Here is a 27036-nt window from a genome sequence, read left to right as displayed (position 1 = left end):
TCCTTTATGGGTTCTAGACCTTGTCTGCACAATAGCAGCTTCATTTATGATTTGAATTTAATCAAACTTGCACAAAACTTATGTCACCATAAGATCTCAGTTCCTTTCTTGAACCGGCTAATCCCTTAATGGGTTCCAGAGTTATGGCCCCTGAAAGGGCCAAAATTAGCTATTTTGACCTTTTGTTCACAATAGCAGCTTCATTTATGATTTGATTTTAACCAAACTTGCACACAACTTGTATCACCTCAAGATCTTGGTTCCTTTCTTGAACTGGCCAAATTCCATCATGGGTTCCAGAGTTATGGCCCCTTAAAGGTCCAAAATTGGCTATTTTGGCTTTTGCAGCCATATAGAGACTTCATTTATGGTTTTATTTGATACAAACTTCCAAAATATCTTGAACAACAATAAATCTTGGATTCCATGACAAATCAGATCCAATCGTAGGTTCCAGAACTATTTTATATCTGATTACCTCCCCTGATTGTAATCAAAATGGATTTATATCAGTAAGTACTTATAGGACTTATTTGAAATTTCATAATTGTCATTAGTTGGACTGAGACAATCAGGGTAGATAACTATGGACTGATTTTATGTCAAATTACCTCCCTTTATTTCAAATTAAAATGGGTATATCTCCGTAACTAATGAAGATACTGATCTGAAATTTCATTTATGTCAACAGATGTATTTGGCACAGCCTTCTTTTGTTCACTTACAATATTTTTTTTTAATTACTTCCCTTTTACGTTACTATAAATAGCTTATTTTTAGTAACTTTTTTATTATTGGCCGTAGGGAAAACCGAGACCACTTTTCTGTGGTACAACATGGATAGTACCTCCAATTTTTAGTTGCATTTTGACATATCTGTACCTTGTAAGAATTGTTTTTTATTTTTGGTTAAATTTCTTCCCTTTGTTGTTCCTGTCCTTTGGACTTAAATATTTTTACTGAGGATCTTCTTGTCCTCAGGTGCAATGATAACAGGTGAGCGATATAGGGCCATCATGGCCCTCTTGTTTATTGTCTGACTGGTTAAGTTCAACAAACTTCATCATACTCTGTCTATTCCAATACTTTCGTGGTAAATACTGCTTTCTTATATCATTATATAAACTACATTCAATAACAAAATGATATTCATCTTCCAATTGATTACAAACAAAACATTTTCTTTCATCAATAGGAATTCTTACAGGTCTAATCCATCTTCCAGCTTCAATTTGTAATCTATGTGATGAGACTCATAATTTAGTTAATGCTTGACAAAACTTATTGACCAAGTTTCATTGAATAAAATAATGTCATTCTCTTGAAATATTATTCTAGCAAAATCTGTTTTCAATTTATCTGTCCTTCTACTATAAAGTCCATTTATGTTCAAATACGCGCAACGAATATTGACCTTCTCTGCTGCGTCCTAGCTTTTAAACTCTTGATTGCGGTCACGTGATTGTCCATCATTTGTTCTATTTTTAGAACCTGGGGAAATGTGAATTATCGCGTCTATACGGACTAGCCGAATGTGTTTGACGAATACTGCGATTTCTGGCACGTGAAACATGCGACACTGGATTAGATGTGTTATCGTCTAACACTTTCACATAAGTTTGTTCATTTTGCCCTGTGTCATAAGGATTTTGCACGCGTGAACTATATCTGTGGATTTAATTTGATCATTTTCAAAACTAGTCAAATCAGAACTCACAGAGTTCAATTCATCTGGACATTGAATATTATGTGAATTTCCATCATTCACTGGATTTGCACTGCCATCAAGAACCTATGGTGGTTGATTTCTGCCATTTCGCGTTTTCGCCCCGCGACCCCGCTGAGCGAAAACACGAGAATTAACAAGTTAAAATTTCGGGGGCGCGGGACGAAAACTCACTATTTAGCGTGGGCGCGGAGCGAAAAACTCGCTGTTTAGTGGGGTCGCGGGGCGAGAACTAGTATCTGGTATGTCGGGGGCGCGAGACGAAAACACGATTACTAGCGCTGCTTAAACGTCGAGTTTTCGCACCGCGCCCCGACATTCCAGTTACTAAATCTTGCCCCGCGCCCCCGCTAATTATCGTGTTTTCGCTTTGCGCCCCCGCTAAATAGCGAGTTTTCGCCTGGCGCCCCCGCCATTTTATCTTGTTAATTTTCGTGTTTTCGCTCGGCGGGGTCGCGGGGCGAAAACACAATAATTAGAGGGGTCGAGGGGCGAGATTTAGGAACTGGAATGTCTGGGGCGCAGTGCGAAAACTCGGCGTTTAAGCAGCGCTAATTGTCGTGTTTTCGCCACACGCCCCCGACATACCAGTTACTAACTCTCGCCCCGCGACCCCGCTTATTATCGTGTTTTTGCCTCGCGCCCCCGCTAAATAGCGTGTTTTCGCCCCGCGCCCCTGCCATTTTAACTTGTAAATTCTCGTGTTTTCGCTCGGCGGGGTCGCGGGGGGAAAACGCGAAATGGCAGAAATCAGCCACCATAAGAACCAGAGAAGTTTCTTTTAACAAGGTAGGAATTTCACCAAAATGGTTATTTATAGATTCTAAATTTTGCTGTACAACATTTGGTATGACAGTTTGCGGACATGACATTGGTCTCATTTGCATTAAATCAGTCTGCTGGACAGCCGGTTCATCAGTAATATTTGAAACAGTTTCACGTCCTCCGGCTTCCGCGAACTCTGACCCCAACCTTTCAATATTTTGACTAACTCCTCTGTACAGTATTGGAAAACATGGTTGGCCGGACACATTCATAAATTCACCCTGGAGCGAATTATTGTGATTTGGTATTACGGGGGCGTACCTAGCTGGAAATCCTGGTGGTGGGGTTATCCTGGCACATTCCGCATTTTGCACTGGAATATACTGTTGTTGGCTGTTTATATTTATGGGCTGTATCCGAGCTGATGTTTCAACAGCCGTATCTGGGCCTTGAATGGAATGAAAGTTTTGATTACTAGCTTGTGTGGGGACCTGATTTCTGTTAATAAGTCCAACTTCTGTCAGTCTATTGTAGTTGACATATTGGTTCCACAACGGAAATTCATCGTGTATCACCTTTCCGTTTGCAATAATTTTGGCCGGGTATACTACTTTCACTTTGGCATTTGGGATTTTTGGCACGATATTCTTTATAAATGGGCCACAGTCGAGCTCTTGCAGTCTGAATTTCCTTAGGGTAATCATTGTCAATGGATAAACCAGGATGCTGTTTCAGCATGTAGGCCTTACTCAGTATGTATTCTACATCTCCGTAATCACGGAAGTTCACTATTATGGGCCGTTTGTTAAGTTTTTACCTGGAACTCTGGCTCCTAGTCTGTGCGCCCTCGCAATGAATACATCATTCTGGTTTATGTCTAAATTTGTTTCTAGAAAATTGTTAATATGTGATAAACACTGTTCATCTCTCATTTCCGGTATTCCTCTGAAAATTAAGTTATTTCTTCTAGATCTCCCCTCTAAATCTATAGACTTATACGCCAGTGCTCTAAGCATTTCTGTGTGAGAATTTGTCACCTGTACTACCTGGCCTACTTTCTCATTCACCTGTGATGTTTTTTTTGAAAAACAACAATATTCCGACTAAATCCATCTGTTCATTTCTAATATATTTCAGTTCGTCAAATATGTGCACTAATTTATCATCTATTGTGCTAGAAATAAAGTCTTGCCTATTAAATCCCATATTCTGTTGAACATCCATTTACCGCTCTGTGAAAATTTCAAGTCTGTTTTGAACCGGCACACTAAAGTTAGATGCAAAGTTCATTTTGACCAGAAAAACTTTAATATTTCCACTCGTAGTGAACTATCAATTTCTTATCTCAACAGTAACAAAAGAGTTTTCAAAATCCCTACACGATTAATCACTAAAATTTTAAAATTATCCATGCATAAATTTTACATGATCACACTGTCCGCCATCTTTAATCGCCTTTTTAAAATCAAAAGAAATATACCACTTTTAAAATGCTTTTATTGTAGAGGGAGGTAATTACAAAATCTCATAAAAATTAATAAAATATACATTTCCAACAGGGACCTTACTCTATGTAGTAAGTCTTTTTGTTCCTGAAATAAATCTCTAATATATGTAACTGAAAAAATGTCATAAAATGTTGCTTAAATGTGATTGACCACCTTTAAGATGAAACACTCAGATGACTGATGTAGTTTGTTCTTACAACAAGTTGTAAACAAGAGGTATCAAGTCTGTAATTAGTCTTAACGCTGTGTTGTCTATAAAATACCTTTGAATGTGAACCTTCTGAGTTTTTGAAGTCATTACAATTGCGAGCATTTTAAATTTTGTGAAAATGGCCCATTCCCTATAATGGGTGTACGAGGGTTGTCCCAGAAAATCTGGAACTTTTTTATTATTTCTAAATAAGCGACGCATGAAATAATTATTTTAACTGATGGTATTTCAATGTATACCCGACAGGACTATATAGTTTAAAATGAAATACCTCTCATATTATTTGAGTATTCTTTAAATAATAGACGGCAGTCAGTGCTAGTCGGCGTACGCTCGTTTTTCCTCCTACAAAAAGAAGCAGCTTCCATTTAAAATCATGTAACTTACCCGATATACATCTCATAGGATTAAAATTAATATCGACGTTAATTGCAATGTGTGGCACGTAATTACGTTGCGTTTCAAGTCTTTGACATCACTTGCTTTAAAATGGTGATGTAAACTTGAAAGTAACAGTCGCACGCACTTTCAAAAATTACGACGTCAGAAAAGTTCGCGGCGCAGGAAGTATTAATAAAATATTGTGTAGGTTGCGGTGTGACTCCTTCACAAACAAAACGGGAAGTGGAAAATTCTGGAGGTCAGGCAAATATAAGCAGGCTACTTGTCTTTACGTAGTACAAACGTTTTTAAAGAAAGTTGGGCGAGTGATTCAAAGAGAGGGCGGGAAAATGCTTTTAAAACTTTCTGCGCCGTACACCTTAAATTACATTTTAATTGGATGAAAACTGTAGGAAGATTTGTATAAACTAACTACATATGTAGTTGAAGTATTGTAATGTTCAGTAACATGTCGTAATTCCAAAAGAACGTAAACGGACAAAATATGCATGTCCACCTGATGTTGATGTATATTAAGTTTAATTTGAATCCGATGAAAACTGTAGGAGTTTAGTACACAAGATACTGTGACGGAAAGACGCTTAACTCGAACACACATACGCATTCCTCGTGCTTTGTTTAAAACCACTACTGTAACAAAGAGTGCTACAAAGAAACTGTTTTGGTTTGCTATATTTATTCAGAAACTTGGTAAAATACGGTAAGCATGAACAATAATGTTTTTGGCGCCTCGTTACCGCAAAAGCAATTACCTTCGACCCGTATATTCCCTTCTGCATCTACAGTCACAGGAAGATTATCAGAGGCAAAGTACTATCGATTGTATTTATTGACCTAGATCTGTATTCATGCTTATTAAATTTAAATGTTGGGTGTTAGGAACTTATCAGGATGCAGAACACAAATTTAGCATTTTCACCTGCTATCATTATATAAATAAAAAATTCTACGGTTGTTTAATGTAGCTCATTGTAACAAATAAATCTGTATTTAGACTCGTTAGTGTGAGTGGAGCGAGCAAACGTTTTACAAGTTTCGATGACGAAACCATGTCAAGGATAAAAAAGCAGCATTCTCATATGACATTTACCTACCCACTCACCTCCACTGTTAAGCCTTTTTAGCTCACCAGAGCCAAAGGCTCATGGTGAGCTTTTGTGACCGCTCAATGTCCGTCGTCAGTCGTGCGTTGTCCGTCTGTCAACATTTTCTAAAAAATTTTCTTCTTGAAAACCATAGGACGGAATCACACCAAACTTCACAGGAATGATCTTTGGGTGGCACCCTTTCAAAATTATTCAAAGAATTGAATTCCATGCAGAATTGTGGTTGCCATGGCAATGGAAAGGAAAAACTTTAAAAATCTTCCTGTCCAAAATCGCAAGGCGTAGAGCCTTGATATTTGGCATGTGACATCATCTAATAGTCCTCTATGAAGGTTGTTCGAATTGTGCCTCTAGGGTGAAAAGACGCCTCGCCCTGGGGGTCGCAAGTTTTACATAGACTTATATAGGAAAAAAACTTTAAAATATTTCTTGTCCAAATCTGCAAGGCATAGAGCCTCAATACTTAGCATGTGGCATCATCAAATGGTCCTCTATGAAGGTTGTTCAAATCATGCCCCTGGGGCGAAAAGAAGCCCTGCCCCGGGGTCACAAATTTTACGTAATCTTTTATAGAAAAAACTTTTAAAAATCTTCTTGTCTGAAGCCACAAAACCTAGGTTTTTGATATTTGGTATGAATCATTGCCTAGTGGTCTTCTACCAAAATGTTCACATTATGTCCCTGGGGTGAAAATAGGCACTGCCCTGGGGTCCCAAGTTTTAAATAGACTTTTATAGGAAAAAAACTTTAAAAATCTTCTTGTCTGAAAGTTGATTGGCCTTGTGGATCTCTAACAAGATTGTTCAAATTATGCCCATGGGGTGAAAAGGAGGTCCCGCCCTGGGTGTCACTTGTTATATGAGTTATATAGGAATAATTACTTCAAAAGTTATCAGATCCTATCACCCAGACTGTTTAATTATAATTAACTGATGACCCCAAGCGATAAGGGGTCACTTGACTGTGACCTTCACCTATTGACCTACTTTCTTGTTTTGAAATTTGGATGACATGTACAGTTTTGCACACCGATCTTAAAATTGACTTTCAGTAACCATGAATGTGACCTACTTTCTTATATTTTAGCATCAGTTTGCCATTTTAAATACGTGACTCATACTACTCAGGTGAGCGATTCAGGGTCATCATGACCCCCTTGTTATTGTTTAGGCTTAGATTTCAAATGTTACTGAAACGAGTAACTGAGTATCATAAACATGAGTTTCAAATAATGAAGATGTTCTGTCGTTTATAGAACGTACTATTAACCTATGAACTGCTTTTAAATAATACTGACAATACTTTATTCTTATATAAACTTCTTTAATTTCAGAATGTAAACGGTATCACGTATGATAGACGCACTGCAATAACTGGAGGCACAATCGTCCGGCATATATGCTGACTCATTGTATATAGGAATACAAACTACATGTATTTAATGATTTCATTTTGGGCATAGAAAGATGGAGTCATCCGTTCAATCTCGCTGAAATTTCATTTAAAAAAGGCCGACCCTGTGACACCTGCTTGGTCAAACAGGCCTTTTCTCACAAAATACTGAATTTGCCTCTTGAAAATATTGAAAGAATTGAAAGAATGGGCTTTACTTTTTCTGACATATATAATATGCGTTGACTATTTACTTGGAATAACACTTCCATGTGATGAAAAATATCAAGCGGAAAATGGCAATTTATGTTATCCCTGCAGCGAGGGGTTTTACAAGGTATCAGACTGTGTTGTAAATGGGGAACAAGCTAGATGCAGGCCATGTAGAAATGGAGAATATCAGCCGTCTTGTGACAATTCAACTAAGTGTGATCATTGCAAACTCTTTTGCATTGATGCTAGACAAGTCAAAGTTAAAAACTGTACGGCCACTAGTGATATAGAGTGCCTATGCAAAGCTGGATTCTACTGGAAACCGTCAACATGGAAACCTGATGAAGGCTATTGTGACTCACATAGCAAGTGCGGAGCTGGAGAAGGGCTGGTTGAAAAAGGTAGGTAACTAATGATACCGTAAAATTTTATAAATAGCATAAGTAGAAGGTTATTTTACAGTATGCCAATATCGCCTTAAGGCACAACAGCCCTGTTTTAGAACCTTTTTATTGTATATGTTCAACTCAACTGTTAAAGTGAAAACAACATTGAAATAATTTAATGTTGCAAAGCATAATTGAATGTTCATGTATATCTCTCCTAGTATGAAAATATCGCCTTAAAAGCGTACTCAATTTTATTGTTAACACTTTTGGAGGTTAAAACGTTACCCCAATCTATGCGAAACTTGATCGTAATGGTTGCCTCAATAGAATACCGAGGTTAAAACAGGGTCATCTTGGGCTTAAAATGTTGGACACTAGATCAAATGATAGAAAAATAATGAACACTCCAGCTGCCACATTTTCTATCAAATTCAAATGAAACTTTGGTAGAATGTTTAGAAAGCTGAGGGTAAAAATCTAGGTCACTTGGTCAAATCTTAGAAACTCCCTTGATAACAGACTAGAAGCCATATTTATATATATATAACAGTTTGGCCATGTTTCATGCATCGACAAATTATGTAGCCTATGAAATGTAAGTTTTACACGGTTTCCCCATGATTTTTGTAACTCCAAAGAACCAGGATTAACCTCGATTTTATAAATACATTTGTATGACCATTCTGATCATGATTCATTGATATATATATATATATATATATATATATATATATATATATATATATATATATATATATATATATATAATAATACAGATTCAGTTTGAAACTGGGTCACCCGGGATCAAAAACTAGTTCATTAGATAAAAACGTAGAAATTTGTTATAATCTCTCTACAGGTCACATTTTCTACCTGATTTTCGTGAAATCAGGTCAAAATGTTCATCTTTACGAAATCAGTGCCAGTTGTGAAACTGAATCACATAGACACTAAATGTAGGTCACTTGGTGAAATCATAGAAAAAAACATTTATACTAGAATTCATATTATACTGAACCTTCGTGAAACTTTATTGTCCATCTGGTTTCATGCTTCAGCAAAAGTGTAAGCTGTCATAAAATTATGTACCAGAATTCAACGGCCAAAGCCAGGTGAGCAACTTAAAGCAATCATTGCCCTCTTGTTTAGTAACTACTTGTACAATGTTTATGTTTAAAGCTAACTTTCATTAATGATATACCATTTGTTTTTCTTTTAGGTACACCATATAAAAACACTAAATGTAAACCATGCGAGGAAGGCGTTACCTATTCCAGCAATGCTTCATTTGACACCTGTGTACCCTGTTCTGTGTGCAACTCAACAGAAGCTTTTAAATGCATAACTACACGCGATGTAGTTTGTGGCGCTCTGCCAGACAAACCGTCACCCACTGAGAGTTCATCTGAAGGTTGAAACATTATTTCTTACTTTGTGAAATAGAAATAATAAATGACGATTCTAAGCATGATTAGCGTTCACATATATCCATATATATGTATACCATTTTGCACTAAATATGCATATCTTATATAAAGATTTTTTAGCTCACGTGTTCATGGCGAGTTTTTATATTTAGGATCGTCGCATGTCGTTGTCCGTCCATCCGTCCGTCGTTCACTTTCCTTTGAAGAATATTTCCTATACCAGCCAAACTGTTGGGTGGTCCATGCACGGTTTATGTTGCCATGGCAATCGAATGGAAAAACTTTTAAAAAAATCTTCTTATCGAGAACTACTGTCCCGATTTCAAAATAATTCCACAGGTATGTTCCTTTGATGCCTCCCTACCATTGTTTCAAGTTATTATATCTTACCGAACAAGGTTTTGGGACAATATATGAATCATCTTATCCCTTCTGTGCTGAATTGTTTTCCTTAAATATTGTTCTGTTGTTTCCAAAACAGTGACCACCACAGAGCGTAGTTACATTTTCCTTTATATGTTTCTATAAGTATATAGTTAAACATGGAAAATCTTCATATCAGAAATCGTCTTGTCAGAAACTGCTGGCTCAGTCTCGGAATAATTTTGCAGACATTTTCTTTGCGTGACCCTCTATCAAAAATGTTCAAGCAAACTGTAAACCTCAGGTGAGCGATATAGGGCCATCGTAGCCTTCTTATTTGCATTTTTGCCGCTTTAACATAACACTGTTTAAATTTTTATTTATCCAGTTTGTTTTTCCTTATTTTTTCCTTGTATAGAACTGTCAGTACTGAAAGAAAATAGTATTTTAATTAATAATTGTTAGATATTTCGATCATCTGTAAAACCATAAGGGAGGATGAACACCAGACATTTAACGTTAATAGAAAAAGCGAGTTCTTAGTATTCTACCGTATCGAAACCATTTCTTGATTTTGATATTTGTTTTGTTTTTAATCTGGCCACCGTTAATCATTTTAGCTCGACTTTTCGAAGAATAGGTAGAGCTACTGGACTCGACCATTTTTCGGCGTCGGTGTTGACGTCCCGATGTGGTAATGTTTTTTGTATGTAAACTGGTATCTATTGTGGAAATGGATTAAACTTCACACACTTATTCACTGTGATGAACTGACTTACATTGCACAGATCCCATAACAATATTTTGCTTTTTTTTTTCTTTACAAAACTATGCAGCCCCTTTCTTCCACTAAGCAATCTTTAGTTAAGTTTTTGTATGTCAGCTGGTATCTCAGTACCCATGTGGGAATGGATCGAAACCTCAAACACTTGTTCTCTGTTATGTTCTTACATGCAGTGCACAGATTCATGAAACCTTGCATGAGTCTTAATCATGATATAAACATGCGCACCTCATATTTTTCATCTGGCTCCGCCCCCCTATTTTTAGAGTTATGGCCCCTGAAATAGTCAAAAATGCACATTTTCACCTTGTGACATGCCTAGCTCAAAAGTATTTGATATAGATTCATGAAACCTTGCAACAGTTTTAATCATGATATGAACTTGCGCACCTCCTATTTTTCATCTGGCTCCGCCCCCTATTTTCATAGTTATGGCCTATGAAATAGTCAAAATAGCACATTTTCACCTTGTGACACGCCTACCTCGAAAAGTATTTAATATAAATTGATGAAACCTTGCATGAGTCTTAATCATGATATGAACTTGCGCACCTCCTATTTTTCATTTGGGTCCGCCCCATATTTTCAAAGTTATGGCCCCTGAAAATAGTCAAAAATGCACATTTTCACCTTGTGACATGCCTAGCTCAAAACGTATTTGATATAGATTCATTAAACCTTCCATGAGTCTTAATCATGATATGAACTTGCGCACCTCCTATTTTTCATTTGGGTCCGTCCCCTATTTTTAGAGTTATGGCCCCTGAAATAGTCAAAAATGTACATTTTCACCTTGTACGCACCTAGCTCAAAACGTATTTAATATAAATGGTTGAAAACTTGCATAAGTCTTTTTCATGATATAAACTTGCACACCTTTAATTTTTTGGCTGGCTCCACCCCCTATTTTTTTTTAAAGTTATGGCCCCTGAAATAGTAAAATGCACTTTTTCACCTAATTATGTGCCTAGCTCAAAAAGTATTAGATGTAAATTCAGGAAACCTTGCTGGAGTGATGTGACCTTGCACACTTGGCATTCTTCTTGAGAATCTTAGCTCTTATTACAGAGTTATGGCCCTTGAAATAGCCAAAATAGTGGATTTTTTGTTTGTGATGCTCATAGCTCAAAAAAGTATAGGGCCTAGAATAATGAATCCTTTTCATAAAATGTTTGTTGAGGCTATACCCCATTAAGACTTCAAACATTTGAATTATTGCCCTTTATTTGTGACAAATATACCAGTGGGGGGCACAACCTGTGTCCTACAGACACATTCTAGTTTGATCCGTAACTTTTATTTGCATCGAAGGATTTTCTTATCCCTACATGCAAATGTTCCTAATGACTAGACGATGTGTCGCATACATGTTGGTCAAAGATCAAGGTCAATATTGGAATTTAAGTAACAATAGTTTTTTTTTGTTTCTTAGCTCCTAACTGCCTTGAAGCATTTTAGTTCATTACAGATGGAACACCGGAAGGGACTAATCAGTTCTGGTTGCTTATAGCCTAAACTATTTCGAATCGCATCCATTTAGCCATGCATTTCCAGAGTCCGTAACATTGTTTTAAAACTTCAGCATAAACAACACCTACTGACCTAGTTTATGGCCCCTTATTGACTTATTGGTTGACTTTAAAAGCCGTACACTTTTGGTGCAGATTTGGTAGCTCCGTCCACAAATGCCTCAGTTTCCCAGCTTACGATTTCAGCGTGGTTGACTAACACTCTTGCCAACAACAAGGGACGAATACTAACAAAGTTTTCAACTGGCAGGGAACTCTGTATTGCCACTGCAATATTCGGCCGTTTGTTACATGTTACTTTTGTTATACATAGATACTATAAAGATAGAAAATGTTCAGAACGTTCACAAGAAATTTGTTTTAGAACAAAACGAATTGCATCCAAACTGCCGTATTGCCCAAAAGGGGTTAAAACGTGCATTTGGAAACATTGTGAAAATGTACACATGCTCTCAAATAATGACAATTTAAGGCCATTACTTCATTAAAACATTTAACGTCAAAACGCTGACAATATGCAAAATTAATAGTATATAGTAATACATCTCCCTTTTTTAATAAACTTCAGACTGCTTCTCCTGTACTACTGACTGGATTTGAATGAAACTTTTATATTGCCAATCCATATATCCTGTCAGATAAACGATGTCATATGGAAATACATGCACTTTTTTCAAAAGTAATCTCCAGTTTTTTCCCACTGTCTGTAAATGACATAAAACATTTTCATTCTGATACATATTCTTGTAGGAGGCATAAATTCCCAAGACTCGCCAAAGTACCCAAAGTATTACAGTAAGACAGTCAGATTGACAAGTTTCGTTGACTGTGGAGATATTGTGATCACACCGGAAAATCTGGCTGAAGCGGGCTTCTTCTACGCTGGTTTCGGAGATTGCGTCAGATGTTTCCAGTGCGGTGTAGGTAAGTCACACACGTCAAACAATTGAGAAGATGCCGACTCCTTCTACGCTGGTTTCGGTGATTGCGTCAGATGTTTCCAGTGCGGTGTAGGTAAGTCACACACATCAAACAATTGAGTAGATGCCGACTCCTTCTACGCTGGTTTCGGAGATTGTGTCAGATGTTTCCAGTGCGGCGTAGGTAAGTCACACACATCAAACAATTGAGTAGGTTCCGACTCCTTCTATGCTGGTTTCGGTGATTATGTAAGGTGTTTACAGTGCGATGAGGTAAGTCATTTACACACAGAACAATCTGGCTTAGGCGGGCTTCTTCTATGCTGGTTTCAGAGAGTGTGTCAGATGTTTCTAGTATGATGTATGTAAGTCTCACACACACTAGACAGTCTGGCTTCTTTTATGCTAGTTTCGGAAATTGTGTCAGATGTAGGGAAGTCACTCCTGAAAATCTTGCAGGGGCTGGCTTCTTGCTGGTGTCGGAGGTTGTATGAGATCAGATGTGTCCAGTGGGTCGAAGGTATGTTACATACGAAACACTCTAGCAGAGGCTGGCTTCTTCTACGCTGGTTTCAGAGATTGTATGAGGTGTTTCCAATGTGGTGTGAAGGTAGGTCACACACGCCAGACAGTCTAGCAAAGGCTAGCTACTTCTTCACTAGTTTCGAAGGTCTTGACACACAATCCCAGTTCGGTGTAGGTGTGTTGTTTATATTATTCCACCTACACGGGTCAATCGTACACTGAAATAAGACCACTTAGTAAAGACGGGTATTTTGGAGTATATTTTTCACAAATCACATTCTTCACACTTGTGAAGAATACGTTCATATTTTTTACAGGTGTGATAGGATTTAAATTCTTACAGAGGATTGAAAAATCATTCATAAAGTTCCTGGATATATTCATTGTTAGCGGAAAACAGTTTTAGCATTGTACATTTGCTTATGCGTCCTTTGTGTCTTCTTTCTGTCTGCTTGGATCTATTCCAAAATACTGGATTGGCAGACAGTTCATCGATACTTGAAAGTGGTTATAGTATGGGAGGCAATGCAAGTGGAATACCGTTGCAATCGTTTTGTTCTTGTCAGAGTTAGGCCTCTTCGTGATTTCATGCAAAACCATTATAGGGAGTGGATGTTACATAATTTACTTTATCTTGACACTTGAACAATTTTCCAATTGTTTCTTTCCTTGTCTGTTATTTACCTATTGCTTTAGACAGAAAAAACGCTAAGTTTGTGCTGATAAAAACTACTGTCTTTATTGATTGACTCCTTAGAAACATCGCATGTCCAGAGTTTGTACTATATGACCGGTCGATATTCAACGCATATTCACTGGGCTAATAAGTCAAAAATTAAAAAAAAAATTGTGAAAATTAATTTCTTATGTCATGTAATTACACACTTAAATTAATAACCTTCGGACATCGGGCAATAATTTTGACTATTGACCGGCAAGCCATTCAATTCATGTATGCTATTAAATAATTTTTCGCAGGATTACGTCACTGGTCGGAAGAAGATGATCCGTGGATAGAGCACTCTAGATGGTCAAAGGAATGTTCCTACGTGCGACAGATGAGAGGACAGGAGTTTGTTAATCTCGTGCAAATGGCAGTACAATATTCTCAAAACGTAAATATTCTATAAGTAGATTATTCTAGTAAATATTGGATCTGTAGATGGTATGTTTCAATTAAAGAAATGATTTGTATAGTTACACGACTCCTTATATAGATTGACCGTCCAAAGTTTGTGCTGTATGACCGGTATATATTCAACACATGTTTACTCGAAAAAAGAAAATAAAACTTTGAAAACCAATTCCTGATATCATGTTCAAAGCACTTCTGTCAATACTATAGGCCCTCGGTTCTTCAGACTTTGGGCAATAATTTTGACTATTGACTGACACGCCATTCAATACGTCTACAAGTATATTATTTTATGACTTTATATAAATCGGTGGTCTATAGTTAGTGCTGTACGACCAGTCATTCAGTGAATTTCACAATGTGAAAATTTATTTCGACTGTCTTTGGACCTCGGGATATAGTTTTTCTTGATTAGTTGTTACTTTACTGAAGAAAAAAAAATGATTTCGCTAGTGTATTTTCTAGTTTCAGCCACCCTGGACATGAAACAGTTGCAATTTTATACGCCCGTCTCTGAAAGAGCCGGACGTATTATGTGAACACCCGTGGAAGGCGGCGGGCGGTCGGCGTCCAAAAGCATGTCCGCTCTCTAAGTTTTCACCCGATCTTCACCAAACTTGGTGACAATGTTTGTGGGCATAATACCTCGGCCAAGTTAGATAACCAGCGAAACCGCGCCAGGCACTCTAGAGTTATGGCACTTGAATTACTCAAAATCTGCAAATTTAGCCTTGTCCGCCCTCTAAGTCAAACAGTTTTCATCAGATCTTCACTAAGCTTGGTGACAATGTTTGTGGGCATAATGTCTTGACCAAGTTCGACAGCAAAGTCACCCCAGGCACTCTTGGATTATGGCCCTTGAATTACTTGAAAAATTGCGAATTTAGCCTTGTCCGCTCTCTAAGTCAAACAGTTTCCATCTGATCTTCCACAAACTTACAGATAATGTTTGTCGGCATAATATCTCAGCCAAGTTCGATAACTAGCCAAATTGCCCCCATGCACTCTTGGATTATGGGCCTTGAATTAGGCCAAATTCGATGACGGACGTATTTTGTGACAGTCTGCCACTCTTGTTGGCTCCGTTTTGTTGATAGATTATTTAGCATGAAAGCAACATGTCCATGTGAAATCTTGTAAATTCAAATTTGTTCATGGGGTAAAATTTTACACAGGGAAGATACCTTTTTTGGCCTTCACCCTTTGATACATTTAGCATATTGTAAAAAATTTCTTGGAGCCTACGTGAACGAGTGGTTAAGGTCGATGACTTCGAATCACTTGTTTATCACCGACGAGGGTTCGAGCTTCGCTCAGGGCGTTGAATTCTTCATGTGAGGAAACCATCCAGCTGACTTACGAAAGGTTGATGGTTCTACCGAGGTGCCCGTTCCAAAGACATTTTGACCATAACGTTCATTGTTTACTCTTTCAATTTTAATTACAGTTGATACAAGTAATAGTCGGTGCGTGGTGCTCAGAATCTACAGTCCTATATTAAAGGTCAAGGTCGGAAGGTGTCGGAATCGTCCTACATATTGCATGTCTTCCCGTTATTGCCCAATTCTGTTGTATAAGTATTTTAGTAAACATTGGTGCATGTTGGTAACACAACTCATTGTGCCATTCAATGCACATAATTCATTCTCCGATATTAAAGGTCAAGATCAAGAGAACTCATAAGATAATTATTTAGTATTGCCCATTTAACTCGAGTCATATCTCTGTTTATGATAAGTATTTATCATAACACTGAATAACATTACAAGAGACTGATTCGATCATCAGTCGGTACCCAGATTCGTTTAGGTACTTTTGCCACAAGCGACATCTACTGAACATAATCGCCATATATCCAAATGCATAATCATATACTAAGCATGAAAGCATAATAACTCGTTTATGTCTGCTGATCATCAAATCGCGAAAATTACACGAAAACTTCCTAATGAACCGGTGTACAGGTCATATTACCATTGGTACATATGTACCAATTATTCAGTGAAAACGTCTTTGCGTAGGTGCGGTCCTGTGTCAAAAAAAAAAAAATGTATTAGTTCGAAGGTGCGTACTGTACCCAAAATGTACTACTAGTATTCAGTTTGCGTAAAGGTCATTCTGTTTGAAAGTAGGACTTATTACTTTTCAAACAAACACAAACAAACATCCGGGGAAAGGATTTTCGAGGACACATTGTGTGGTACTGTCATTAATTCTATCGGAGTATTATATGTATATTCAACTATGGTTATAAAACCCCATGTGTGATCCATATTAATATATTCTACAATTGTGTTAATTTAGTAAAATTGTTGTTGACTCATGTGCTTATCATTAGTCACGAGTGTAATATAATTATACTCTACATTTCATGCAAGGCTGTGTTTTATGCTATATTTTCTTAAGTCACTGTTACGGAAAATATTACTTTTTCCCATTTTTGTTGAAGAAATATATTGGTAATTACCACATAGATCATTTTCGTAACTTTTAGTCTAAGCAAGGATTGAGAACTCGGGGGTGGGGGAGGGGGGAGGGTTAAAGTAAACACGGACTTACAAATTGATTAACCATTGGTCGTTTTAGCTCACCTCAGCACGAAGTGTGACTGGTCATTGTCCGTCGTCCGTCAACATTTGCCTTGTGAACACTCTAGAGGCCACAGTTGTGAACCAATCTTAATGAAACTTGGTCAAAATGTTTGTCTTGATGATCTCTAGGTCAAGTTTGAAACTGGGTCATGTGGGGTCAAAAACTAGGTCAGTAGGTCAGGTCATGGGAAAAACTTGTGAACACTCTAGAGGCCAGAGTTGTGACATAATCTTTATGAAGCTTGGTCAGAACGTTTGTCTTGATGTTCAGATCTGGGCAATGTGGCGTCAAAAACTAGATCACTCGGTCAAATCAAAGAAAGAGCTTGTGAACACTCTAGAGGCCACAGTTGTGACTCAATCATTATGAAGCTTGGTCAGAATGTTTGTCTTGATGATCTCTAGGTCAAGTTCAAAACTTGGTGATGTGGAGTCAAAAACTTGGTCACTAGGCCAGATCAAAAGAAAATTTTGTTAACACTCTTAAGGCCACAATTTAAGTTTGAAACTCATGAGAATCGGTTAGAATGTTTGTCTTGATGACCTCTCGGTCAAGTTCAGATCTTGGTCCTATAGGGTCAAAAACTAGGCCACCCGGTCAAATCAAAGGAAAAGCTTGTGGACACTCTAGATGCCACAGTTGTAACTCAGTCTTTATGAAACTTGGTCAGAATGTTTGTCTTGATGATCTCTAAGTCAAGTTCGAATCTGGGTAATGTGGGGTCAAAAACTAGGTCACTAGGTCAAATCGAAGAAAATGCTTGTTTACACTCAAGAGGCCAAGCTTTTTGGTCCAATCTTAATGAAAATTGGTCAGAATATATGTCTCCATGAAGTCATTAGGTAAAACATGTTTACACTGTTATGGTATAATACTCAGTTGAGCGACATTTTTTTTTGAAAAGTCACAGGTTCAAAATACCACCAAGCCTCCCGTTTACAGGTCAAAATCAAGGTTTTAAATACTAAGGGTAATTAACAATTAATTTTACCATTTATAGCAAAAACTTAGGAATAGACCATGTTAGATTATTTACTGAAGCTATGAAACTAGTTGACCATGTAAGAGGCATGATTTCTGATATCAAAAATTGACATTTTTAATATTTCAGCAAAATGGTGATGACCTGTTGTCACAAGATACAAGCGGTGCAGGTAAAATTCACTTAACCAAATAAATATGTGTACGTTTTGATAATCAACACTGACTTTTGTTATGTAGCTTGAAAAAAAAGTTATAATAAAGCTTTATAAAGTTTAATCCACAAAAAATACTTTGAATATTAATTATTACATTAATTTTCACAGAACTTTAGGCTGAGAGCACGGTATATTGCAAGCAACTGCCTAAATACAAACTTTCCTCATGTCGCAATCAGGACGAGGGCTAAAATCAAAAAAGACCTTTCTGAAAGGCTGGTATTTTGATATATTTGTTTAAAACTTCTTTCCATAGAACGGATTAATATAGCCTTTTGCGGGGAGGCAATGTGCGGTAATGACGTACATGCAGTTGGTAGAACTGGTTTGCAGTTCTCGGCAATATCTAAATGGCCGTGTCTCATGTGTCTGTAAATCTAACGAAAAATTTACTTTAAATCAAATTAAGGTTCACATTGATGAATTCTTCAATGTAAGTGTGAAGTTTATTGTGTGTTTCCCCACGATAGATACTGAGCCACCCTCTTGCACTAATAAACTGAGTAATAACAAAGTTTACATTTTACCAATAGCTGGCGGACAATCCGATGTTGATCAAGCAGGAACAGACAGACTGATGCACACGGATGCTGCACAAAGTGTTCTGGAGATGGGATATAATCCTGACGTCATACGCAGAGCTATAAGAATGATCATTTCCTCAGCAGGTGTTTATATCCAGCAGTAGGACTGTATAGTCACATTTTGTATTGCATTTAGTAGTTGCTTTACTTCTCGTTGCATGTATGTAAGGTCTGTATCAGGTTTGACCTTTGGTGTCCTGATACCTTTGTAACTGGACGTGTACCGCACCGGCAGGCGAGGACTGACAAAATATTTAGGAATAATTAAGCCAAAGTTAATGCAGTTGATTCACGATATATCGAACTCGCTTATCTTATCTAAAAAATATTCATAAAAAGTATCATTTTCGTGGATTTTCTGTTATCTGGAATAAAACCGCTTGATCCCTTGAATTAGATATACAGAATTTCGACTGTATGTATATATGTCACTCTGAACAATGACCTGACATTCAAAGCAACGGACTCATTCATTTACTTTCAGACTATTTAACTACTCCAAACACTGTCTCCCACTTTCACACCATTTAAGTGCTGCAATCCTAGTCACTCACTTACAGACCGTGAAAATTTCACTACTGCAAACTAAGTTATTCACTTTCAGACCATTTAACTGCTGCAAACTTAACCATTGACTGTCAGACCGTGTAAGTTTAACAGCTGCGAACTTAGTCATTCAATTTCAGGTCGTGAAAGTTTAACTGCTACAAACTTAATGGAAAAGATTTTCGAAATCGAGGATTCCCAGACTCAACAAAACACTATACCTGACGATACAGAAACAAGTCAAGGTCGCCAACAAGACGAACAGTCCCGCCGCACATCAACAGTAGTGGACAGAAATACCACGGATGAAGCTAGCGTGTCACTGAACTCACAGAGAGAGTATAGTGAAGGTACAGAAAGTAGAGAAGCTACTGGCGGCGACAGTCGTACAGCGAACGAAAAGGAGAAGAATAAGAAACCACATGACACAACAAAGACAACTACGTCAAACGAATGTGCCAGTAGTGACCGAGGCACTGGATCAAATCAGAGTATAGCCGTTCAAAACAGACAACTAGACATACCAGATACTGCACGTATGTTATATTGATTATTTTATGCCCCAAACCCGCTTCAAAGAAGAGGAATATATTGTATTGTTCGTGTTGGTCCTCCGTCAGCAGATAATTTGGTTTCCAGTCAATAATTGGAGAACATTGTCAAACCTCTGCGGTCAATCTGTCGATGACCTTACTTTGCTTGCGGTCATTATCAGGCTTGTAGGAAGCATTTTTAGATTGGGGAGCACAGCTAAAATTGCCATAATCGGTCAAATTATTTGGGGGGCCGGATCCCCTATACCCCACTCCCCCTCTGTTCCTACGGCCCTGATTATACCAAAGGTCAATATTACAGTGACTTTTTATACTGAAAACAGTTTCTGATTAGTAAGAGAATGTCTAGGCTTTCTGTAGTCCAACTCTATTAGGAGAGTTCAGTATGTCAAAGGTCAAGGTCACAGTGACCTTCAAGCTGAAAACGACTTCTGATCAAGAATGTTTTGGCCTAGGACTGCCAATCGTTATAGGAAAATTAAAGGCTTTGGCCAGCAGCAGGCGTTTATTGGTTTGAAGGTCAGTAGGATGTTTGCTTTTGGTCTTAAGGCGACCCCTAATGTTTTGTGGGGCAGTTGGTCATTGTTCAGAATCACACAGACCTTAAGGCTCAAAAAGGTTCTGATCAACAGGTGGAGAACAAATGACCATGCGGCCATTATACTCCATAACGTTTTTGTAAATGGTCAGTAGATGACCAATATTGTTTTGGGTTACGGAGTTTAAGGTCAAAGCCACGATTTCCGCGGGGCTTATGATGGTTTGTAATTCTTAACTGGAAACTGCTTGTTCTATTGCCATCAAATGTAATAGTATATTTGTTTATGGTCAGTAAATATTCCCGTCAAGGTCACTGAAATTGCCTGGAAAACGGAGGCGGGGGTATTGTTTCGGCGTTGTCAGTCCGTCCGTCCGTCCGTACGTGAAACGCCTAGCGCAATGCAGGGATTTGCCGGGCATAGTCTGTCGTTCATTTCGCGTGAACTACATAGTTGGAGAAATTTATTTTGTGCCAGGCAGTTAAACTTTCATAATTATCTCAGAAAACGATTTTATAATAGCGTTTTCGTCATAAAGCGACTTTGATAAAGTTTTTCCATTGAAAATTTTAGTTATTTTTAACAGTTATTTTAAAGTTTCGTAAAGTTGAAAATTTAACTACAGATTTTATGGCAGCTTGGCATAATAGGGCTAATGGTACTTTGCGGAACGGAACGGAACGGAACGGATGAAAGTACGTTTTTGGACATGACTTCAAAAAGTCTTTACTACAACCTCAGAAACATTTTTAAAGGGCGTATACACTTGCTAATGTCCGATGGTCACATTTTCATTGAAGTAATATACATATATTTAAGTGTAAAAATGATGTATACAATTTCCATACAGACTTTGAAATATATTACTAAAACAGCTTGTATACAAAAGTACAATGGCTAATCTTTGGAACATATCGTTTGAATTCATAGTACTATAATGATTTGTTTGCAGGTAAAGCTCATTTATTGGAGCAGAAAAGACTTAAAGAAGAAAACAAGAAACTAAAACAACAATCAATTTGTACGAAGTGTAAGACCAATGATGTATGTATTGTATTTCTACCGTGCGGGCATCTTGTCACGTGCGAAGAATGTGCACCTACTGTAAGATATTGCACGGTTGACACGTGTGGAAAGTACATCAAAGGAACCGTACGCACGTATTTAGCTTAATACATGAAGTAACTTTGTGTTTAGTACATATATCTATATGTAATGAGAAATCTTTCGGCATAAAAATAATTGTCGAAAACATTTGTAATGGGAATTATGACAACATATGAAATGTTTTGAAGAGCACCCATACCAACAAGTTCTTACTAGTGTTGTAAATATTCATAAATTTAAATAATAGCGGGTAGAAATATTGAAAAAAAGGTGAATTCGTGGTTGTGGTAGGGAACCATGAAGACATATATAGCGCAACATGTACATTAGTATACTACTGTTGCAAAAGAGTGCTGAGCTTAACCTAGTGTTAATAATTATCAGTCAACTAATATTAGTAATATGGGAAATAAAATAAAAAGAAATCTGCGGTATTCAGACACAACGTCAGTATCAGTGGGAGAACATGCACATGCATATATGTATGCGGAGACAGTATGGTAACAATGTGTTGTAAATTCAAGCTGTATACTGTCGGAAAATTAAAAAAAGTGAAGCGCTTATAATACAGTCGTGGTATGCTTGGATAGAGTTAGATTACTGTTGTAAACTGGAGCGAAAACATGGCTTTTGGCATTATAAATTTGGTCAGTAATGTTTAATCTACCTCACTCGGTAATCTAGTCAGAAAGACAGCAACTTTTAACCAAGTTTTCAAGGAAATGACGAAAACTGAAGTTACTGTTTAAATTTTATGAACGTTGGATCGTTTTGGTTCCGATGACTTTAGCTGCATTGCAGAAAATTCGACGGAGCTTCGGCTATGGCGCCTCTGCGGTCAAAATAAATATGACTGTTATTTAAATGTGTCAGTGAAAGTTGTTATGTTTTCGCACATCAATTATAGAACTACTCTTCAATGTACATGTATGATCAGTGGGGAATTTCGTTTATGCTCTGTAACTATTTACTGCGGATCTAGTTCGGCATAATGGCATTTATTTGTACAATATTGGACAGAATGTAGGGATATGTTAGTTGTTTGAGATTTAGCTTTTAGTTTTTGAATTGATATTTCATGACATTACTTCATCGGTGTGGTTCCGTGGAAAAATTGCACTTTTGATGACATGTTTTGAGTATAGAAAAGTTCCGCAGTGTACAGTTTAATGAAACTTCTTATTTGTAAATTGGCCAATTTTCAGTCATATGGTCAAATAAAATGTATTTGTCCATGTGCTAAGTTTTTCACAATTCACCAACCCTTACATTTTTGCATATTTATTAATGCTATTGTTTTAAATTAGTTTACATCAAAACTAATCTGTAATCAAAATTAACCATAAGAAATACAGTAGCTCCGATTGTTTAACACTTAAGGATTACATGGTGTAATAGTCATATTTCATATCTTGTAACTGGATGGTAATATTCAAATGAAATTTGGTCACTTTAAAGACATTCAAAATTAAAAACGTTTCACCGCGAGATTTTTTGCGGTAGAAAGCTGCATTATATTATTCTGATGCAAATATCAAAAAGCAATCTAAAATTCTACGTAGGGAAAAGGAGAAAAATATGGGAGATAACTCATGAAAAACCAAAATTATCCGGGGAGGTAATCTAAAGGAAATTTTTGAGAACTTATGTCACTATATGACTTGTCAATATGCACCTTATTTCTATCGTTTGACATTTTCAAAGCTTACATTATCAAGTTGTATGTACGCTTTTGTGAAATTGAAGCCTATTACGGGTAGTCATCCTTAATGTACCGGATATGATAGTTACACTTCCGATATAATAGCTACGAGGCATTAATTATTACACGTTTTCCAGATATATGACGTAACGACGTCATTTCCAGTTAATTCAAACATGCAGAACTTTAAATATTTAATTAATATAATAGGGTTATTATAACAGTAGTTCGATCCAGGATGGTGTATTCGGCTCGAGTAGATTTTGCCAGATCTGATCTCACGGGGCGCGCAATCGCCGAGTGGGATCCATCCTTGCAAAATCCAAATCCCAGATCTAGCTACTGTTGTAATGACCCTTTTATTATATACCTCCATCTTTTTGTTTCTTTATTTGTAATCGAACAAAATCTTAAATGTTTGTTGATGTTAATATGAAATGAGTGATGTTTTTGTACGCGATATTTATATAACTGTGTCAGCTCATGCATATTAATGAAAGTAGCCCGGCAACATACAATACGGAAGGTACAATACGGGATTTTGGAAGGTACATTACTGGATTGTTTTCAGTCTGTTCGCATTTCCTTGTGAAATGCAAGCTGTGTTTTTGACAGAATTTATATAGGTGTATAATAAAATAGCCTTCTCTTGCCAGCATAGCTTTATTGCTCAAGCCTGTTGCAAAACATTTACTTACATATTGCCTGTGCTTAATTAAAAACTTCATAAATAAATAAATTCGTAAATTATGAAAGTAGCACCAAGTAATGAAGAGAATATATTAGTGATGCTTAACTGAATTTGATGGTTCAATTTATGTTGTAGGGATAATTTTTTTTTTTTTTTTTTTTTTGCGTATTCTAGCATAAAACTGCTGTTATTGTCACTTTTACCGAGCTCGAGTACCAACTAGTCTAAATAATGAGACCTCATGTAGACCGATTTTACATTCGGATATTTCACGTTGTCTGCCCAGAGGGGGGTATCGACCAGTCAAAAAATGTAACGATATTCAACTCTTCGAGTACAATTATTTTAACTAGAATACCAACCAATCCCTCGGGATTCTGCAGATTCCAACGATCCCAAGGCAATGGTTGGTGCAAACGAATTTTTAGGGATTTTGAAGATGTTATGGCACGAAATGAACGTAAAGAAACGCTATTCTAGCATAAAAACGTAAAACCTTATACGAGGGGTGATCGCGAAGTACGTATAAATTTAGTGTGATATGTGTTCTATCGCTAATAAAAGAATTGAAAAATATACCACAATAATGTTTAATGAATTACGATACTCCCTAATAAATATTATACGGATCCATTAAAAAGTTTTACAGTTACATCGATCCTAAAACAGTCACTATGCGTCACTCGGTGCACACCAAAAATGTCATCCAGGTCCAACGAACGGCGCACTTTTTCTACGTAGTCACCGCGCAAGGCTACACATTTCTGATGTCTCGAAATCCACTTGGTAAATATATGTACCAGTCTGTGTCAAGTAAATGTCATTGTCCCTCAACGTCATTAAATTTCCGTGAAATACGCAGGAATGTCTGAGATATTTTTTTTCTTGGTGGGTGGAGGGGTAACGTTGATGTCATTTCTATTTGAAATATGCGTTTTGTGGCCATAATGCGTTTACTCTTTGCCACGGAACGCGCGTATATAAAAAAGGTGTTTTAATAGCATCTAAGCGCGAGAATCTCCCACTACAACCCCGAAAAGTGACAAGAATGGCAGTTTATACTAGAAAATCTGTTAAAATCTATAGGTTAGTTCACTTAATAGAGACTTAATGGAAAAACGATACGTGTCTTAAAGAATATCTGATAAATTTTGTATTTGATTTATTACATAAAGTAATGGTTGTTCAAAGCGGTTGTAACGTTATGAGTTGTGTATAGTTAATTAAAACATAAAGCATCATTCTTTGTTCCTTCTTACCTTAACGTCAGCGTCAAACCCTGAACGTTTTGCGTGCAACCCTGTATCAGTAACCAGTACGTGTATTGGATTGAAACTGCTCACGGTGCTTCCAAGCCATCAAGCCTACTGAAATAATCAAGTAGATAACTCTTTGTTGTATTTAATAGAAACCATGACTTTTTCGACTTAGAAAATGTGGTTAAAGTTTTACGTGCAACGTACTACAAACTATTTATTACGTTTTTCAGTGAATTATCGAAATATTCGAGTGAAATATATCTGGTATTTTCACAGTGAAAAATATCAAATGTATTTTTCACTGATAAAAATGTATAAAATGGGTATATTTAGTCAAGACATGAAATGAAAAGAAATTTGTGGCTATGCCACTCGTGAAACTATTGCATCTAAAGCTCATCGTTGGTCTTCCTCCACTGGAAAGTGGCCGTATGACACTGTAGTTGTGTTGGTGCGACGTTAAACCCAACAAAAAACGATAAAGGTTATGTGCTTTTTCAATCTACTTCTGCTATTGGTAAACAGAATTGATACAGACTTAAATCAGTTGTTCCACATCAATAATCACACCATAAAACACAAGGGTCATCACTCTTGCACCAATATTTCGTGAATAATGCCCCGGTTTTACTTTGAATCTCGGGTAATGATTTTGATGCACATTCATCTGTCTCAAAAGTAGTGATAATATCTAAATTCTGGATTAAACCGGAAATCGGGAGTTGAAGGCTCCAATGTTCAGTTATGAGATCGATGTAAATCCGTGGAGTTTTCTTGGGGGCGGGAGTGGGATATCGATAATACCAAGAGCATCACTGGAAGTCAGTGGACGAAGGTCGCCAAAATCCGTAAATTAATGGACAACATAAAAAAATGCCAGCTTCCTTTTCGTAACGACCGACCGTACAATAGTAACTGTATTTTTTTCGGAACATTAGCGTACTTTTATGGTTAAGCGATCGAAGACACCTAAGGATGAGAAAATTCGCACCAGAAGCAGGACAAAATGTTCCGCAGGGATGAGAATTTCTACGTTGATTTTTATCTTTAAAATCGATGTAAATAAGCAATACAGTCGTACGTCGACAGAAACTTTCAGTAAAATTATTTTATCAAAGAACTATGCAGTAAACGTGTGTTAACAAGGATATAATTATGCAGTTACAACCTAATCATATATCAAAACGTAAACGTATTACATTCCAATAATGCATAGATCTAAATAAAATGTGTAAGAGAGGACGACGTGCGTAATATTCGTTCAGTCTTATATTTTTACACATTTTCTGCTAGAATAGCATGAAAGCATGCTCGTTTCCTGTTATAGCTTTTGTACTTTCCTCAGTACTCTGCATATGATATGCCAACAAAAAGAAGATACCATTCAAACGGTTGTGCTCATAATATATTCATTGCGAATAGACTTGTGCGCGGATCATGAGCAAGGATTACATTATCTCTCCTCCCCCTATAAGTTTCGCTGCCAGTTATTTATGTGGCTTTAATGACATCGCTGTGACATCTTAGGAATTTTGTCGAACGGTTCGGAATCAGCATGGAGTCTCTTGTTTTGAGACAAGGATAATCTTCGGTAAGTTTCACAGCCGTTCGTTTTCCATCTTCCCCAAAAGATTGCGGATGCACTCGGCGTTGAATTGCAAGTGCTGTTCATATCTTTCCTTTGGTGTCTAAATACGTGCAGATGTTCACATAATTGTAGTTACAAACATAAAGCCTAAGAATTATATCCATTAAAAAGTTTGAGAGGTTCTTCATAAATCTCGAATCCGACCGTTGGCCCGTCGAAAATTAAAGCGTGTTTCACTGAAGAGAACACTGGTCCAGTCGGCCCTGGTCCACCTAAGATG

The 27036-nt window shown here is 37.1% G+C and overlaps 2 protein-coding genes across 2 annotated transcripts; both read left to right on the top strand.

The window, feature by feature from the left end:
* Positions 1 to 7282: 7282 nt before the first annotated feature.
* On the top strand, positions 7283 to 10415 carry LOC123554305 (tumor necrosis factor receptor superfamily member 5-like; the record flags this gene model as incomplete). Its single annotated transcript, XM_053548289.1, has 2 exons — positions 7283 to 7724; positions 8932 to 10415. Coding segments are annotated over 2 exons (639 nt in total), but the record flags the coding sequence as incomplete, so codon positions are not given.
* A 1691-nt stretch (positions 10416 to 12106) lies between these two features.
* On the top strand, positions 12107 to 25144 carry LOC123554307 (baculoviral IAP repeat-containing protein 7-A-like). The gene is made up of 7 exons (XM_053547150.1): positions 12107 to 12206; positions 12566 to 12739; positions 14239 to 14375; positions 18099 to 18141; positions 18720 to 18854; positions 19457 to 19852; positions 21362 to 25144. The coding sequence occupies exons 1-7, from the start codon at positions 12107 to 12109 to the stop codon at positions 21580 to 21582; spliced, it is 1206 nt and encodes a 401-aa protein (XP_053403125.1). The 3' UTR covers positions 21583 to 25144.
* The last annotated feature ends 1892 nt before the right edge of the window (positions 25145 to 27036 follow it).

This window comes from Mercenaria mercenaria, chromosome 7 (assembly GCF_021730395.1).
Source record: "Mercenaria mercenaria strain notata chromosome 7, MADL_Memer_1, whole genome shotgun sequence".
NCBI lineage: Eukaryota > Metazoa > Mollusca > Bivalvia > Venerida > Veneridae > Mercenaria > Mercenaria mercenaria.
Note: the sequence above shows the minus strand (reverse complement) of the source record. Positions and strands in the feature narration are given on the sequence as shown.

What these genes read in the sequence shown, in the direction of transcription:
- LOC123554307 (XM_053547150.1), top strand. Translation starts at nt 12,107, where the DNA reads ATGTTACTTTTGTTATACATAGATACTATAAAGATAGAAAATGTTCAG. An exon ending in ACAAGATACAAGCGGTGCAG is followed by an intron (nt 18,142 to 18,719) that starts GTAAAATTCACT and finishes TTTTACCAATAG; the next exon opens with CTGGCGGACAATCCGATGTT. An exon ending in AGACATACCAGATACTGCAC is followed by an intron (nt 19,853 to 21,361) that starts GTATGTTATATT and finishes ATTTGTTTGCAG; the next exon opens with GTAAAGCTCATTTATTGGAG.